The sequence below is a fragment of the Pelecanus crispus genome, chromosome Z (assembly GCF_030463565.1).
Source record: "Pelecanus crispus isolate bPelCri1 chromosome Z, bPelCri1.pri, whole genome shotgun sequence".
Classification (NCBI taxonomy): Eukaryota; Metazoa; Chordata; class Aves; order Pelecaniformes; family Pelecanidae; genus Pelecanus; species Pelecanus crispus.
In genome coordinates, this window is record NC_134676.1 from 4,571,711 (window position 1) to 4,589,142 (window position 17,432).

Consider the following 17,432-nt stretch of genomic DNA (forward strand, 5'->3'; position numbering starts at 1 on the left):
CCCAGCTCTCTCAGCCTGTCGTCGTAGGAGAGGGGCTCCAGCCCTTAGATCATTTTGTGGTCCTTCCAGGATTGTCTGGAGAAACTCAGATAACACAGCACTGCAAATACATTCCCCAAAATCTGAAATACTACATGCTATAGCCGACTACAGGTCAAGATGCCTTCAGTGGCAAGTACATCTAAACATTCACAGGAACAAATGGAGTTTACTGCAGTGACAGCTTTTGCAACCTGACTCAAGCGGTGCGTGTCCCCTCTGTCCCCTCCCAGCCCCACTCATGGTGGTGGTGCTTGTGTCAAGGTGGAGCAGAGGGAGCAGTGAAGCTGTGCCGACATGGAAACCACCCAGCTAGCACAGCAGTGGGCAAAGCTTCCACCCCATTTCCAAATCAACACCTAAATCCAGAAGAAAGGAAGGATATTTTCCTTAAGAAGGTGAGTCCATGCCAGATTTATTCACATTTTATAAGATCAGGTCAAGCCAAACTTGATTAGTATGGCCCAAGCTGAGTAACAACAGATACATGTTCTCACTCCTCTGCATAGTTAGTATAAGTACTGGTTTTTTAGAAGATTCAAGTGTAGAAATAGTCAAGGGTCGTGAGAAAAGCAAATGGACAGGTTTGAGTGTAAGAGGCAGATGTCATCATCCACCATTGTCTCCTTTTATTTCACATTACAGAACATGTTCTTTATCGACACATTTGATCTAATTAGCATGAATGACTTATCCGTGGGACAAAAACAGAGGTAGTGATAAAACAAATGGCTATGGTATAAAGCTCTTCGTACCTGGTGGTCCATACAGCAATAATCCTTTCCAAGGAGACAGAATGCCTGTAAACAGCTGGGGGTACTGAAGAAACCAAAAAGTAATTCAGGGATTAAAAATGTATCATCTATAACAAAATGCAAGGGATTCTAACCCCTACTCCCGCTGCTCCTAATGCATTCAGGAAACCTAAGAAATTTGAAGAGAGGGGGATAAAACCCCTCCGAAACAATATAATACATATGATCTGAGTACTGAGAAAAATACTGTATTTATCATTTGAAATCTGTTTTAAGTGAATTTTTCAAATGCAATTGGTTTGATATTCTCTTCTATAAGTCATTTTCCATTGAATTAATATAGGCCAAATCCAGCACCTCTTACATTGCCAAAGGTGCCAAAGAATAGGATCCAACACTTATAATTTTAATATCGAAAGCCCATTTTCCTACAGGAGAATGCGTATGCCATTGTCAGATGAAACAGGAACAGGCATAGTTCTAACATGAACTGCCTACAAAAGCACAGAAATAGTGAGAACTCTAAAACACCACTGTAATGACAAGGAAAATGCTAACGAGCCCAACACTGGTTTTCTCAAAACTATTTAGCGCCTTACCCTTATGGGATAAACAACTGCTTCCTTGACTAGCCTTTTAGCTGCATCCAGTCCAATAATATCATCCCACTTCACGTTTGGATTATGGAGATAAATGTCCTGCAACATACATTGCATCCTGTTAGTAAAACTTCTTCTGCACTAGGATAACGACCTCTGGCAAATTGAAAGAATCGACTCGGTTATAAAGTAAGAGTGCTGTTAAGTGATACAGACTGTATTATTTAACCCTACGTACTAGGGACCTCACAAGAGGAAAGATTAGAGAGCAATCATTTCTACAGAAGTGCTACACAGTGCTTTGCTTCCCCTCAAGCCCCTAGTTTCCCAAAGAGCATATACACTGCCAAATGTATATGCTGAGCAGATCTGTTTCTCCCACCTGTTTTCTGTTAGTTGGTTTTAGTAACCAGCTAACATATGAAGAGCTATCATGATATGAAGGTTCACCAAGCCTAATATTTTGTCTCCGATGCTGGCAAGTGTTGGATGTTTAAAAAAAACAAAAAAAAAGCTTAAGCAGCAGGAGTGACATGTTGGTTCATATTTACATCCACCAAAATCTGCAACCGAAGGACTTCAACAATTAAAATTACATCTTAGTTCAAACACCCTTTGACATTCATTCTTCAGTGAATTTCTCCTACCTCTTTTTTGAGCATGCTTATTCTGTAGTAATAAGTTCCACAGTTTAATCATGTGCAATGTGAAAACACTTCCCTTTTTTTTAAACTTGATGCTCAGTAGCTTTATGCCTGTACCTATTATTCATGTTTTAAGTAACAGTGAAAGGTTGCTATTTACTCCACACTATGCAAGATTTTATATGCTGCAAGAAAAGGTGTGAGAAGCTCCAACAGGAGGAAAATTTTCCCCTAAGCATCTATCGAAAGATAGTCGGTAATTAGTCTATGCCCTGAAGCACTCACTAAATTAATTTCATTTAATTCATCAAACTTTCCAAGTCTTCTATAAATCTTTCCATTTGCCTTAGTAATATTTTGTGGCTTCGAGTTCCAGAGACTAATTGTTCTGCAAAAAATATCATATCCTCAATACAAATACTTGGGATAAATTCTGCTCTCCAACAAAAACAGGCAGTCCCCAGAGACTGAAGAAAAATTATGTGCTTATATCCGAGGGGAAAATTTGATTTAATACAATTAGAAAAATTATTTATATAGAGTAGATTATACTTTCCCTTTCTACTAACAGCAAATTAAGATGAATCAGATTTATGATACTAAGTAGAGACTTCCATAACTGTTTCCAAATTAAATTAGATTGTGTTGTGAAATAGATACCACATGCTATTTATTTTTATTGATTTACACAGTGTTGATTACCATAGCAACTAGGAACATACCAGCACAATTTAAAAAACATACCACAATGAAGGCTAAAGCAACCCTAATTGCTTTTTGCTAAAGTAGCAGCAAGAACAACACTATTTTTACAGGTTTACCATAAATTAAAAACCAGTCAGGAATTGAAATTAATGAGAATTTTCTTACTTCAAAGTTGGAAATTTCTTAGACTTCAGTTCTACTAAACTGCAAATGCAAAACTTGCAGATCAAGAATTTGGGCCACACACAGCTATAAAAATCAGTCAGCAAAAGTCTTCCAGGCTTGTAAACAGCTGATTTTAAGTATGTGGGAGCAACAGCTGATACCATTTCTGATGCTTATATCCAGAAAGAGTCACAACACTATGAAATACTGCGATACTATGAAGCCTTTTGGACAAGTCTCTAGTGGGGTTTGGGAGGTGATGTATGCAAAGCATTTATCTGCTCCGTAGCCACTGCTCCCCACTAGCCCAGGGGCCGTTTGCTAGACTGCACGTTGACCCATGAGTGAAATAAAATGGTGGTGACCATGTTGGGATTCCCTCCAGGTGCCAAACTGCCCATCCTGGAAGAATCCCCGCTCTGCCCTGGGATAGAGTGTATTACTGAAGCTGCCCGTGCAGCTCCTCTGCTGGGATGAGGGAAGGGCGCTGCTTGCAGAGCCTACAGTAACAGCATCTCTCAGCCGTGCCAAGCGAGAAAAGGCGAGGAGTCCAGCTGGTGCAGGCAGTGCAAAGCAAGGCACAGGACTGGTATTAAAAGAATGTGGGATTATCACTGTCTAATTATTTTTGTACATGGTACCTACTTGATAAACTCAGAATCGGGATATTGCTGCGATACTGGCACACCATCCACATTGAATCCAAACTGCACCCACAGAGTTGAATCAAGGTTTTTCCCACCATTTGATCACAGTTAGATAATACATTAGATAATAGTTGGTGTTAGCTAATATATTTAAATCTCTCTTTTCAGTGAAGTATTGTACATTTTCTGTAGCAATAAGAACAAAGGGAAAAGCCACAACAGTCCCACGGGTACAGCATGATTAGATTACATGTTCCCCATCAGAAAGGAACGGTCTTAATTACTTCCTCCCATTGTGTATCAGAAAGAAACATCGTTACATGTAAAGAAATGACTTGTTGGGAGTCGCATGATAAGAAAAATAGCTTGTGCATTCAAGAATAAGCACTATCAGTAAGAGTAAAAAGAAACAAATTGCATTCTCAGATGACAAAGATAACCAAGGTCTCTACACAACCAAAATGGAGATCCGATCTTACTTTGCTTATGACTGTTGCAAGTTCTCTCATCTCACCACTCATGCCAATAAAAGCACTAAGGGGTTTCAATAATCGTTCCTAAAAAGACCAAACATAAGTTCTTGTCAGGCTTCAATTCTTTTTAAACAGACGAACTATGAAATAGTTTCAAAAAAGCTGATACTTCATAATAATATCAACTTTTAAAGCTGTAAAAATACGGATAATAATAAAGATTTTTAAGTAAGCCATATTTGCAGTAACTCATCTTTTCATCTGACAGAATCTAATCCAGAATTAACATTAAAATGAGCAGCTCTTTTATTGCACATGTAGTCCTAAACATGCCCTACACAGATTAAGAGGAGTGAAAAATGTAAATACAGTTCACCACACCGCCACATACTCTGTTTTGAAAGTCTCTTCAAGTGTAGCAGTTGCCAGGTGGAACGGCACTGAGTAAGTTGGATGCGCTGTCCTAGAAGCTATGGCTTGTGTCAAGGAGTGATTACTTTACTGAAAATTTTCCTACCTCAACCATCTAAACTCTGTTCTTGTCTCAGCTGAGGCAAATGCTGAATAACATACTGAATTAAAAGGAACCAGAATTTCACCCTCAGGAGTTCTGTGGGTTTCTGCTTTTTTTTTTTTTTTTTTTTTTTTTTTTGTGAATCATAAGGTATCATTTGTATTTGTTGCCTACTATCACGTTCAAAGAGTAAACAAATGTCAACAAATTAGAGCAGTATCAAGTATGACTGTCCATTCAAGAAGTAAATACACCACTCAGAAATCTAAGCCCCTAAGCCCTTTTTCAGCATTTAGGAAGAAAGACAACATCATTACAGTATTTTATTTTGTTCCTGGTTATGTAAAACTGATGTTCGTATTCATTGGATGGAAATACGAACAGAAACACTTACTGATGGATCTGGATCACAATTAAGGCTGTTCAAGGCTATTCCATTTGATGATACTTTGATGGCATCCTGAATTGTCCCATGGAAGTCAATTACTTGGCCCTAAAGGAAAAAATAATGTTGTGATAGGCTTTACCATGATGGTAGCTCTACTGTTAAAACTGCACTGGGCCAAATTTTGCTTGCCATTACAGCAATGAGTTTCCTTACTGCACACACAGTCCTACATATGGCAAAAACTGCCGCAGAATCTGCGGTAGCAATGGGAAAAGAACGCACATCTCCTCAGTCAGTGCAACAATTTAACTGCAGAGCCTCTTATCATCTCATTTGGGAATTTGAAGTTTATCTTCAATTTTAGCTGTTACCACTGGGTTTTAAAAACAGAAATATTTTTCCTTCTTGACAATGTCTGAAATACTGTTTAATGCAATTTCTTTGCAATGCAAAGAATTACTGCTCAAATCACAAAATTGACCCTTCAGCTAATTGTACAGGAACATTTTATATAAAAATAGACACAAAAAGCTCGCATTTGATATTTGTGAAAAAATTCCATGTGTTTTTTCTACATACACATTTCTACCACAAATCACATACTAGGTTTCCACCAACTCTTCTTGGGTGAGTGCTGTCTCCTCCAGTTTTGTTGATTGCTGAGATGCTTAAGCCAAAGTCAGATTGCTCCAGAGTAACCGCACTGTCATTATTCTGAAGAAAAATCAATTTTAAAATCGATGTGTTGCCAAGTAGATAAGTTGCAGATATCACACTGTTATAGGTATCATCCCATCTTGTCATACATGCCCAGATGTGCTGTATCATTACATGGAAGTTGCAACAGTAATCCTGTATTTGTCAAACACTGTTGTGCATTTAGACTTCATCTGACTGATGGCAACAGTGGTGAAAGCCATGGCTCTAGAGCTCAGCATTCAAGTTATTTCATGCACAGAGCTTCCATTTTAAGTTGCAGAAATCTGCATTTTACATAGCTATGAGAAGAAACATGAACAGTGGAAACGACAGGCAAGTATAAGGCACAGCGTATCAACTCAGAAGTGAGGAGCCATCTTAGGATTATAAGTTACTTTGACATTCACTTCACAGCAGTTTTTGCTGGAAAATCCAAAAGCTAATGTTTTATTTTTAAAGGGTGAGAACTGGTCAGACATGAGCTCCTCCCCATGCAGGAATATAGACAAGGACTTTAAAAAAAAAAAAAAAAAAGAGGTTCTCCTTCACCCAGTTCCTCAAAAGCTGTAACAGACGTGGTGCTTGCCCACCAGCCGGCTGTTCCTGCTCCATCCTCTGTAAGGGATGGCAATAAAGTAGTTTTCACAGGAATCTTACCAAAATGAGACTCACAAAACTGAAAAATTACAGAGCCAAATTACTCCCCCAAACTCGAACACCTTATGCACTGTGAAGATGCTTACAACTGACACCAGACTTTCTACTTGGTTTGTTTGTCTGCCTTTCTGGCACTAAAGGAGGAATCTGCTGGTGTTAATGGGAAAACTCTAGTTGCTTTCAGTATAGGTTGGATTATATGAATCCTTTTCCTCTAATTTTTGCCTGTGACTTGCTCCCCAGCTCACAGCCAGAAAGCATATTCTCCTTAAGTCTTGCATCTATAATCCTTAAATTACATAATTAGTAAACCCCATTAGTTACACAACTAATAATTGTGTAACTCGCATCCTCTTGCTGCCTATAGCCTCTGAAAATAAAATCACATGAATTTCCACTCTAATGCTGCCAAGATAAAACACGTTTAAACCTGTTTGGGGCTCTCCGTGGCGGATGATTTAAATTCTGTTGTGCTCCCAGGTGAAGTTTTTGACAACGGTCGTTGCACTGTCTGATGTTTGAGCCTTGGGAGATTCTGAGAAGAGCTTGCTGCCCTAGAATTAAAAAAATAATATCTTGAAAGGCTTTCACAACTTCTTTTTTCCTTCAAAATACCAAAAGATTGAAAGGCAGAGTTTTCAAATAAAGCAGGTTTGGGCTAACTTTCCTCCCACTGAAGTTAAGGCATCAGTTTAAATCACAGCCAAGTTCAATGCTTACTGCTTTCAAACATACCTCCCTACCTTACCCACACTGCAGAAACTTTGTAAATTGTCTGCATCTCCATTTGGGAAATAAGTCTCTATTTTCCTCTAAAAGATACAGAAAAATGCACCACGCAGTCAGCAGCATGACCCTAGGCGTTAGTATTCCTGTGGTATCACAACACTATTTTAACCACACTGTGTATTGCTTTCATAGGAAAATTTTCTGCCCAGAAAAAAACCCACACATTTCTCTTACCTTCGTGGTCTTCCTCCAGCTCTCAGCTGTTGTTTACTTTCTGCTGTGGCAAAATTAATATCAAAATGGAAAATAATTAAGGATGTAAAAAAGAGCAACTTGATTTTTTTCCCCCCCTCAAACATATTTTTGAACACACATTAATGACCTTGGAAATAACAATGCATAAACAGGAACAGCATGATTATATACAGTGCAAGCTTACAAAAATGTTTTGAAAACAAACTGATATTGGAGAGAGCAGTTTGGCTTCAGGCTTGTTAAAGTTTAGGCTCATTCAGTCTTTGGTTTCTTTGCTTACATTTCAAAACCAATATCATTCTCACAGTAAAATGGACGCTACCAGAAATTAGATCAAGCACAATAAACTACTTTAATGTATCACACAGAATGCTTATTTAATGCTAATAATTTCTTCATGGCTGAATTGGGAAATAAGCATTTACCTCACTCCTTTTAATAATTATTTTATCATGTTCAACCAACCAAGACAGCATAAATGTCACATTGCAATGCTGGCTATCAAACTATGTTATTTTTTGTACTCGTATCATCTGAAACAATTTCTGTCAAAGAAAAGCTTTTTTTACAAAATGTCAAACTCACAAAGCCCAGATGTGAACTCATAAAGCCGAGAGTTTGTACCATACTAGCATGTACCTAGTTGTTCCAAAATACATGTCCTGTCAGTGTTCTTCGTACAATGCTCTTGCACCCGGATTCTCACACACTGACATAAAATAATCCTTCCCAAACAGCTGTTTCACTGAAAGAGCTGGGGAACACGTTGTATTTAGAGGCAGCAAGAGCCCATGCGTGAAACTTGTAATCCTGCGGGTATATCTACAATGCTGCAAACTGCAATTCAGCGTGGAAATGAGTTGGTTCTGTAGGACCTGCTGAGCGTATTACAAAGAATTTAGTAGGAAGGAGAACCACACTAATAATTTCGTTTGGTCTGCGTATACCATGACCTGACCGTGGACACAAATTAATGCAGGTTGCAAACTATCAGGCAGCAGCTTCTCAAGAGACACATACAAGAGGGAGGCTCTTTAGGCTTCAGGAAAAAAGGTCGATACATCCCTGTTGGCATGGTTGCAATTCTGGGCTTGGGTAATGGCAGAGTACCCCATGTCTGAGTAACTTTACTGACTAAAAAATAGGTACTGAGAGCTTGTAAGTGTCTAAGAGATTTACTGGCTTTTTGGGAATTGTTCACATGGATCTAAGTTCATGGATCCAGCCTTGGCTACCGCTCAGTTTGACTAAGAATGATATGAAAAATGCTTTGTAACACATTTGCCTTCTTGATTCATAACAAATCCCTTTGGTTTTGTCCTGCAAGGCTGCTCCTCTTTGTATTAGCACCAATCAATAGGTTCTAGCCGTACATCTCTTTTTCATGCAGATAACGCTTGCTTCCAGCTAGTACTGTTCTTCTACATCACTGTGAACGTAATAATGACTAGTAGCTTTTGTACCTTTCAAAATAACTTCACCTATACAGGTAATTTTATTATATTTATATAACATTTCATTTACCTGTGATTTCAAAGTTGCTGGCAGCCATATAAAACAATGACAACTGCTCAGAGATGTTCCCTGGCCAATCATCCCCTTCTCTGATGATTATCTTTTTCTTACAAGACAAGTAGGGAGAGATGTTGTTTTTTCTGTACCCTCCAGGCTCTTCATAACTGATTCCTATACAGTTGTTCTTATGGCTTCTATGAGTTACGTTTTGTGTGACTCTCAAGCACAAAACCATTCAGGCTCTCAGGGTCATAACAGAATGCTAATATTCTGATTTGCCTTATTCTGTATCATTCATTTATACCTCATACTTCAAGTCCTTTAGAGCAAATAAACCTATTACTTCTTTGGCACATTACCTTTAGTATATGAAAATGTGCAAAATAAGTGGTTAATGGGACTAGTGGTGATAAACTTTTAAGTGCTAGCTTGCATGAGCTAAGTTATAATATTTCATTTAAGTGGTTTATTTTAATGTAAAAATTAAATCCAAAATAGAACAGACTTACTATTCTCTCCCCATGAGAAGAAAGTGAATATATCTATGCCATAATACTTTGCACTTACATGGCATTTTCCGATATCAAAGCAGTTTTTAAAAGACAGAAAAATAACACCTTCTTGTTCCTCTACATAAAGAGAGAAGGAAGAGCAGAAGGGCTCAAAGCCCTCTCTCTCAATTCTTACGTCCTCTGTGCTAGAACTATAGCTCTGTAAGAGAGTTCAAACATTAAAAGCTGACATGCATGGGAACGGCAGTGAGCATATCAGGCAAATACACATTTCAGGCCTTGGAAACAAAAGTTTTCTTTTTGGAACATAGCCACTTACCAGTGTCCAGGACCTTTTTAGTAATTTTAGGATACTTTTGAAATTTTACAAAGTAATAGCTTTCATATTCCATCAAAATTGTCTCAAGATCAATGTTGTCACAAACTTCAAAGCCACGTAAACTTAATTTCGTTTCTTGTTCCAAAGCATTTGCAGCATCGACATAGCTGGTAATTTCAAAAAAAAAAAAGATCAAAAAACTGAGAGTCATTACCTTATTCTGATTTTTAAGAGAAAAAGCAAACAACAGCATGAGTAAGTATATGGTATTTTTAGCCTGTCCACAACTCTATTTATTATAAAAGCATAAACTCTATTTAAAAACCCTTTGCTGATTGCGCTAAAGTATTTTTAAATTATACAGGACATTTTTGTTCCAAAACCTGAAACAATTTAGCAAAGTAAACCGCCAAGATATGTAATAGCAGTTTACCACTTTCTCACATCAAACCAAAGGGCCATGCTGTGCATCCACCCAACAGAGGACAGAAGGACACATTATGGGAGGTCAGACACACAAACCCACAAATGTAGAGCACTTTTATTTAAAAAAACATACCCTTCCTCCATTAAATAATGCAAAATCAGAATGAGGAGATTTTTTCGACGAGCTTCTGTTCGCATCTCATCCTGTGAATTAAGACAGAGCACTAGATCAAATGTAATATTCTCTTTATTGCTGTAAACAGCATCTAAATGTAGCCTGTGGAAACAAACAAATTAAGACAACAGCATGCAAGAACTGTAAAACAACTCACTTAATAAACAGAAGGAAAGTGGTTTTCAATGTAATTTTTCTTACACATTATCAGGGCTACTGGATGGGTAGAAACCTTTTCCTAGAGAAGAGAAAATTACTTTGAGGTTGAAAAAATAATTTACTTCCCTTACTATGGTTATGGATCTCCAACATGTTCAGGCTGCTGCGAATTTCGGGGTAGGACTGTTGCACAGTGTCTCCAAGAGCTGTGCAAGGAAATCTTGTGCTCCAGCATAGCTGTGTCCCGCCCTCCAGAAACCCATTTTCTGAGTGCTTGGGGAAGGGGTGGATGGCGAAAAGATCTGCATAACTACACTACAGAGACCAGCTGTAGACTGTTGGCACCTCCCAATTCACGGACCTTGATATATAAACACAAGTGAAATACAGAGTACTTGAAGAATTAGATAACACCAAACTTGCCCGATTTTAACACAGGAGTGACCAAAGTCAGGTCCCAACAAGCAGAAATTTCAATATAGTGTCAGTCCTATAGATTTCTTTGCACAGATTGGAGAACCCAAAGCCATTCGCAAATGGTTCAGTGATAAAAACAAGGCAGCGTAAAATATCTTTGCCCATCGCTCAGTGAAGCTACATCTGGGGAGCATAAAGCACAATATCAAGTATAGCAAAAGGGACACTGGAAACAGAAATCTTATAAGATACTGGAACAAAGTCTTACTCTGATGAAACGCCATATACGCTGAGTGCCTGCAGAGAAACCCTGAGATTATAGGGTCATAACAGAAGTTGCTATGAAGAAGGCTGTAGATATGAGCATATTGACTTCGGTCTGCCTCATTGGGATGTGAAGCTGGGATCACAGGAAAAGCAGGTATGGCCAAACCCAATTTAGGCAAATAAATTATTTCCTTTCTCTTTTAGGATGCTGACATTCAGCATTATTTATGAGGACTGTGTGAGAATGAAAGACTGGCACTTATTCAGTGGATGGGGAAAGAGCAGTAGTTTATGTTGCTTACATAGCACATATATATCCCTGATCACATTGCAAAGTAATGCATATACAGACTCCCACCTCCACCCCCAGTTTCCCTCCCTTCTACGCCAATCGAATAGTGCCTGCATCCATCCCTGAGAAAAAGCCGAGCCCAAGTGTTAGGGACCTGCAGGAGACAAACCCACAAACCTTTGGCCCCTTCGCACTGGAAACAGAGCCCCTGTATCTGTAGCAATGACTTCTGCTGCCCTCTGCCAGTGCCTGGCACACAAACAAGCCCAAGAATTACTACTAAGCAAGGCTTAAGTTGTTAAATCGCACAAGATTGTTTAGCCTGGAGAAGAGGAGGCTGAGGGGAGAACTCATCGCTCTCTACAACTGCCTGACAGGAGAGTGCAGTGAGGTGGGTGTTGGGCTCTCCTCCCAGGTAGTTAGCAATAGGACGAGAGGAAATGGGCTCAAGCTGCGTCAGGGGAGGTTTAGGATGGATATTAGGAAAAATTTCTTCACGGAAAGAGTGGTCAAGTGTTGGAACAGGCTGCCCAGAGAGGTGAGGGAGTCCCCATCCCTGGAAGTGTGTACAAAATGGGCAGACGTGGCACTTGGGGACATGGTTTAGTGGGCATGGGGGTGTTGGGTTGATGGTTGGGCTGATGATCTTAGAGATCCTTTCCAACCTTAATGACTCCTAGTTTTTACTTTCATTATAAATAATCCAGCCACCAAGCCAGGAAACCTGAAATTGCTACTCTCCCCTTAATTGGTTTAGTGGTGGACTTGGCAGTGTTAGGTTAATGGTTGGACTGGATGATCTTAAAGGTCTTTTCCAACCCAAACGATTCTATGATTCTGTAAGATGCCCAAAAGGAATATCCATACACAAAGACAATTAACCTATCCTTCCTGGTCTCTTGGAAGGAAGCATCATTATCGTAAACTGCAGATACTGGAGAATCATTTATTCCTACAAGCAAAGGTGCTTTTGGGTGGTACAATGTACCACAAAACCAACTTACCTCTTTTAGCATGCCTTTTCTTTATCTGATTAGACCTATCTGCTCCCTCTGCTCTGTACACAGCAGCACATATCATACAGCATTCTGCTGCTAGTGTAAACATTTGAGATAGCACAATCTGCTGTTGTTTTATTTTAAAACTAATACCTCTCTGTGTGTTTGCCAACCTGCAAAAAGTACTGCATAGAGCTGGCAAAAGGTCTCCCAGTATAGCAGGTATTTTCTGGGATGTTTGCTTCAGACGCAGGGCCATCTAGTGACATAACTAGGAAAGGGCTGGGGTTTGCTTTTAACAACATTTCCTGCGGGGTGAAAGTGTTATTTGTATTTCACATATTAATAAAAAGATTGGTAGACTCTTCATTCTGGTTTTCTAGAGAAAAGAATGAAACCGGCTGGGGAAAAGGGAAGAACCTAGACCCTACTTCGAGCCTTTACTACTTTTTATTGTCTTGATAAAGTTAAGCAGCCGCTCTGTTCCTGAGTCCATAAGGAAGCTGCAATACCGTTTGCCTTTCAGTGGTGGTACAAAGATGATTTTTCTAAACCATTTTAGGGAAGAAGAGTGCTGTGTAAATGCTTGGTAGATCAGTTCCTGAGAGGTGCTGCAACAAGAAATGAACCAATTCTGAGAACTGTTATGAACAAAGAGACAATACTGACACCCTGGGATGAAAGGATCTATTCTTTCTTATTATTTTGAGGTGCTGGTGTTTGGAAAACAGATCTTGAATCGTGGACCTTTTACCATTTCTTCTGGATGACGTGAATCTTCCAAAACAGGGTTGGAGGCGCAAGAAGGAAGCTGGAATCATCACTTGCTGAGAGTCCCACCTGCACATTCTTCTAAATGCAACTGCTGTTTTACGCTGAGAAAAATTAACTGTTGAGTTTGCCCACATATCAAAAGGCAAGATCACAGCTACCTCTGAATATTTAAACACAGTATGAAAAAACAGCAGTTGCCACAGAAGACAAATACATCAAACGTTTCATGTTTGATTATTTACAGTAGTATTCTGGTGTGAGAGGAATTGCATCTGCCTGATAAACTGACAGGACTCACAATCCATGCTTGGAACTTTCCTTGGAAAGAATTTCTATTCTGGTGCATCTTCTGCTGCTGTTAATCCCACCAGGTTACTTCTGCTATCCCTAGAGGCATTTTAAGTTCTAGTAGAAACAGCGATACAGTGATAGGCAGCATCTCAAATACTCTTCTAGGTAGAAACGTGCTTTGGGCAGTGTAGGATAACATCGTGTCTACATATGAGCAACCCGCTTCAACCTTAACACAGTTACATTCTTGTGGTGTTGACCAAGCAGCAGCGAAAGTGAACCTTTACATTAAAGAGCCCCATTTAAAATCAGAAGATAGTTTAGACCGAGAGGTTCATTCTGTCTTTATCTTGTGTTAATAAGAATGCAAACCACAATGGTTAATTTTGGGAAGTCGGACATCTGTCCAAAGAAAATTAACTAAGCTGTTAATCAGTCAATCAACTGACAAAAAATTGCATTAGATTGGATCTGGAAAACAGAACAGAGATATATCTCCGGTCCCAGTTCTGTGAACTTTCTATAAAAGAAAGAAATACTAAGGACCTTTCAACATGTAACTGTTACCAGTAGCTTTAGCTGTCCACTTAGACAGCTCCCTGCCCACGCTGGTCTCCTTTCCTGAATGCCAGTTTATTCTCTAGGGACTGACCCCCACTGCAAATATTTCCACAAAATAACGTGTCTGCCACAGTACAGACAGATAAGATAGTAGCACTGCCCAGGACATCTGCTGTGTTTAGAGAAGAAATGGTAAATCTCATACAGCATGAAAAAAAATAGGAGTACTTACGAGTGCAAAGTTACTTAAAATTCAGTTTAGCTTTACAGTGATTTAGCCTTCCTGTTTAATTAGTATTTAGAATTGCATGTTGTTTATAGCCACTGGTATTTCAATAGATGTTTAAGTGTTTAAAGTTTAATAAGCTTCCATTCTTAAAAGAACAAAAAATGTATGTAATTAAATTTTCAATTACTATAGGGGATTTTGGGGTCCATGCAATTAATAAAAGCTTAAGGCACTTAAGCGTGATCTTGTTTTAAAAACTAAATAGTTGAGCACTTAACTAATTAGCTCCAACACTTATAGTGTATTTTATTTATTTCTAGCTTAACAAAAGTGGTACGTATTCCTTTCTTTGCAGCTGTTTAAAATTAAACTCTGTAAGAGTCATGCATCTTTAAACACAATTGTTCGTTAGTCATTTCCATACCTTTTACTAAAATGCATTTACATTAGGAATCAACTAGTCTCCTGTGTAATTCCACCAAATTAATGGACCTACTAAAAGATTAATTTAACCCCATAATGTTTCATTATCATTTGACCCTATATTTCTGCATGAATATATTGGATAGCATGAAGAAAAAAGTTGCAGAGTAAGTCAGGGTCTGAGAAGCTTGGAAATAACAACTATACTGCTGCAATACTGTGCCCTCGTACATTCAGCTGAGGCAGTCAATGAGGCGAGTTCAGAGCGATCTGTGATCAGGAATTCAGACAAGAGGCAAGCTCTGTAATCACACAGGAAAAGATCTTATCGTAATACGCACGCAGTGTCCCTTCCCTCTTTTTCCTTTGGGATCCCAGGACGGCTGCCCCAAGTACGGGGTTCCTCAAGATCAAGCTGGCACCAAGTGCCAGGATACAGAGAGTAATTGAGGCATGAGGGACATGCCCCGTTTTCTTTCTCCTTCCACCACCCCGCATCCTCACAGCTTTCCCTCTCCCCTAGCCCTTTGCGTGTTATACTTGCAGCCTTGCCAGGCTTTTTAGAAGGCTGATGTTCAATTACTGTTTGGCTTGCTGACGGTATTTTTCGAGAAACACAAGCAGAGAAGGGAAATGGTGAGTTTTAAACAATGTATAACTTGGCTGCCATCAAATAGAATTTCCCAGCACAAAGAAAAGGCGCTTCTTTACTCTCTTCTCTCCTCCAAATTATACAAGCCTGCTGCAAACAATGGAGTTGGCAAAGTTTCTCAGGAAGGATTACAAATAGCTTTCATAATTAAGGACATACAAGCAAGTTCACCACAGAAGTTATGGCTAGTAGCAACACTAGGATGCATTTGAGAGGTGTTACGTTTAAAATCTAAGAGACATTTTACAATTCAAGTTTGGTGCACTGAAAACAAAAACCTTCCGATTTCTCCCCCCATTGCAATAGTTACATGCTTTCATTAATTCATGCTCCGATGCTACCAGCCACTCACAGACCACTATTATCTCTCTCTTTTAACAGGCACATTGCCAAAGCCAGGTTTTACACTGCCAAGACTTCACTAATTTGAAGTGATATGTGTTATGAATACATAAAAATGAATGGACACAAAGTATGGCGAATTATTAAACAACACAAATAAAGGACGCTGAATTTACAAATTAATTAATAAGCATTAATTCTCCCATTCATTTGTACAAATTTGCAAATTTGTCTCACAAAACAAATTTCTTTGATTGTAAGACTACACTGGGTAGCTGTGAACAGCCATAGAATTGTAATGCATATAGAAATTTATATGTATATAGGAATTTATTTTTTGAAACACTTTTCCCCGGACTAGTAGAAAATAATAATAATCTCCATTCTATAGAACACATTAATGGAAAAATGTAATACAGATAAGGACAGAGCTGGGGAACCAGGAATTCCAGTAATTATTTAGTGCTCCAAATTAAAGATGTAGCAGCCTAACTTTTAGATACTGCATTGGAATACTGGAATTCAGAAACTCAAAATTAAGTATCTAGGCTCCCTCCACAGAACTCAAGAACCATAGAGCAAGAATCAAAAAAATCCTCTTGGCAGCTTCAGGTCATTCCTTAATCACTGACTGGCTTAAACGAAGTGGGCTCCAAACTTCTGTCCCTCTGCAGAATATGAACACCTCCTTCTACTCTGCACCCAAAATATAAAATCCGATCTTCACATCCATCTGCCAAAAGGCTAGAGACATCAGCTTACAAAGCAAACCAACCCAAACCCAGTAGTACAGCTCAGGCGGAAGAGCTCTTGAGCTCCAGGTCCTATTCCCAAAAATGTTTCTGCATTTAGTAGTCAAAACCATCTTTGGGACCAGGGCCACCCAAATCCCCATTGGTGAGGTTACAAGTTACACCCCTTTTTCTGCCATCTTCCTTCTGCACATTAACACTGTTTCAATACCACACCTTAGGGCACCATTCTCAGTTGCTGGGATCCGAATCCACTTTAGGGGCTTGGAAATACTGTGCTGGAGGCTCCCATTCCTAGGTAAACATATAACCTACTCATCTAAGAGGCTGACATAACCTAAAACTCAAATCTCAGAAACCCTCCCAAAACTATCCTTTTGTGAGCAATCCTGCCTTATTCACGCAGAGCGGGAACAGGGATTTGTGCACAGCACCCAAGACCTTTGTTGGAAAGGTTTGTAGCAGTCCTGCAGTGCAGCCCTACAGCCTTACTCCAGTTGAATCTGACCAGCAGATGGAAGCAAAAGAACAGGTTAAGAAATTTCACAAAACCTTGCTCCTTCCGGGCTTTCCTGGAGCTCGACCCACCCGTGGGACGGAGACACGGTGGGACTGTACAGCCCTGGCTTATTGAAAAGGGAGCTGAGAGAGGAAGGAATACGGCCTTGTCCCCTGTCGCTGTATCTGCTCCTGCCATGAGCATAACGGACAGGGCTGAGGAGAGCAAGGGCCCTGAGGAGCCGGCAGGACAAGCGGCACTGAACTCCTGCAAAGGGACGGGAAACGAAAAGGGGGGGCCGTAGGAAGCCCCCACGCTTAAGGAGAGCCAGAACCGCCGTCACGCCGCTGCCCCCGAGGGCCTCCCGCCTCGGCCCTCCCCACACACCACCGGCCCGCCCCGGCCGCCATGGCCCCGCGCCTGCGCACTGGGCGCCGCTGCCCCGCGCCTGCGCAGAAGTGGCCCGCGAGTTCCATAGCAACGGAGACGCGCGGCCGGCCGGTTCTTACCGCTTCCCTCGCCTGGTAGGTGGCTCTCAGCGTTTGGCAGGAGAGCTCCAT

The 17,432-nt window shown here is 40.0% G+C and overlaps 1 protein-coding gene across 2 annotated transcripts in view; it reads right to left on the bottom strand.

Annotated features, from left to right (window-relative positions):
• Positions 1-17,432, bottom strand: part of KATNAL2 (katanin catalytic subunit A1 like 2) — a 33,620-nt gene extending 16,188 nt beyond the window's left edge. The window contains exons 1-10 of one of the 2 annotated variants that reach the window (XM_075726258.1): positions 17,382-17,432; positions 10,175-10,245; positions 9,616-9,782; positions 7,249-7,288; positions 6,716-6,839; positions 5,548-5,643; positions 4,936-5,034; positions 4,034-4,111; positions 1,394-1,492; positions 795-858 (exon numbers count right to left, since the gene is read on the bottom strand). In XM_075726258.1, the coding sequence (XP_075582373.1) occupies positions 795-858; positions 1,394-1,492; positions 4,034-4,111; positions 4,936-5,034; positions 5,548-5,643; positions 6,716-6,839; positions 7,249-7,288; positions 9,616-9,782; positions 10,175-10,245; positions 17,382-17,432 (889 nt within the window). Of the gene's footprint in view, positions 1-794; positions 859-1,393; positions 1,493-4,033; positions 4,112-4,935; positions 5,035-5,547; positions 5,644-6,715; positions 6,840-7,248; positions 7,292-9,615; positions 9,783-10,174; positions 10,246-17,381 lie in introns of both variants that reach the window. The other variant, XM_075726257.1, reaches the window with a different exon arrangement.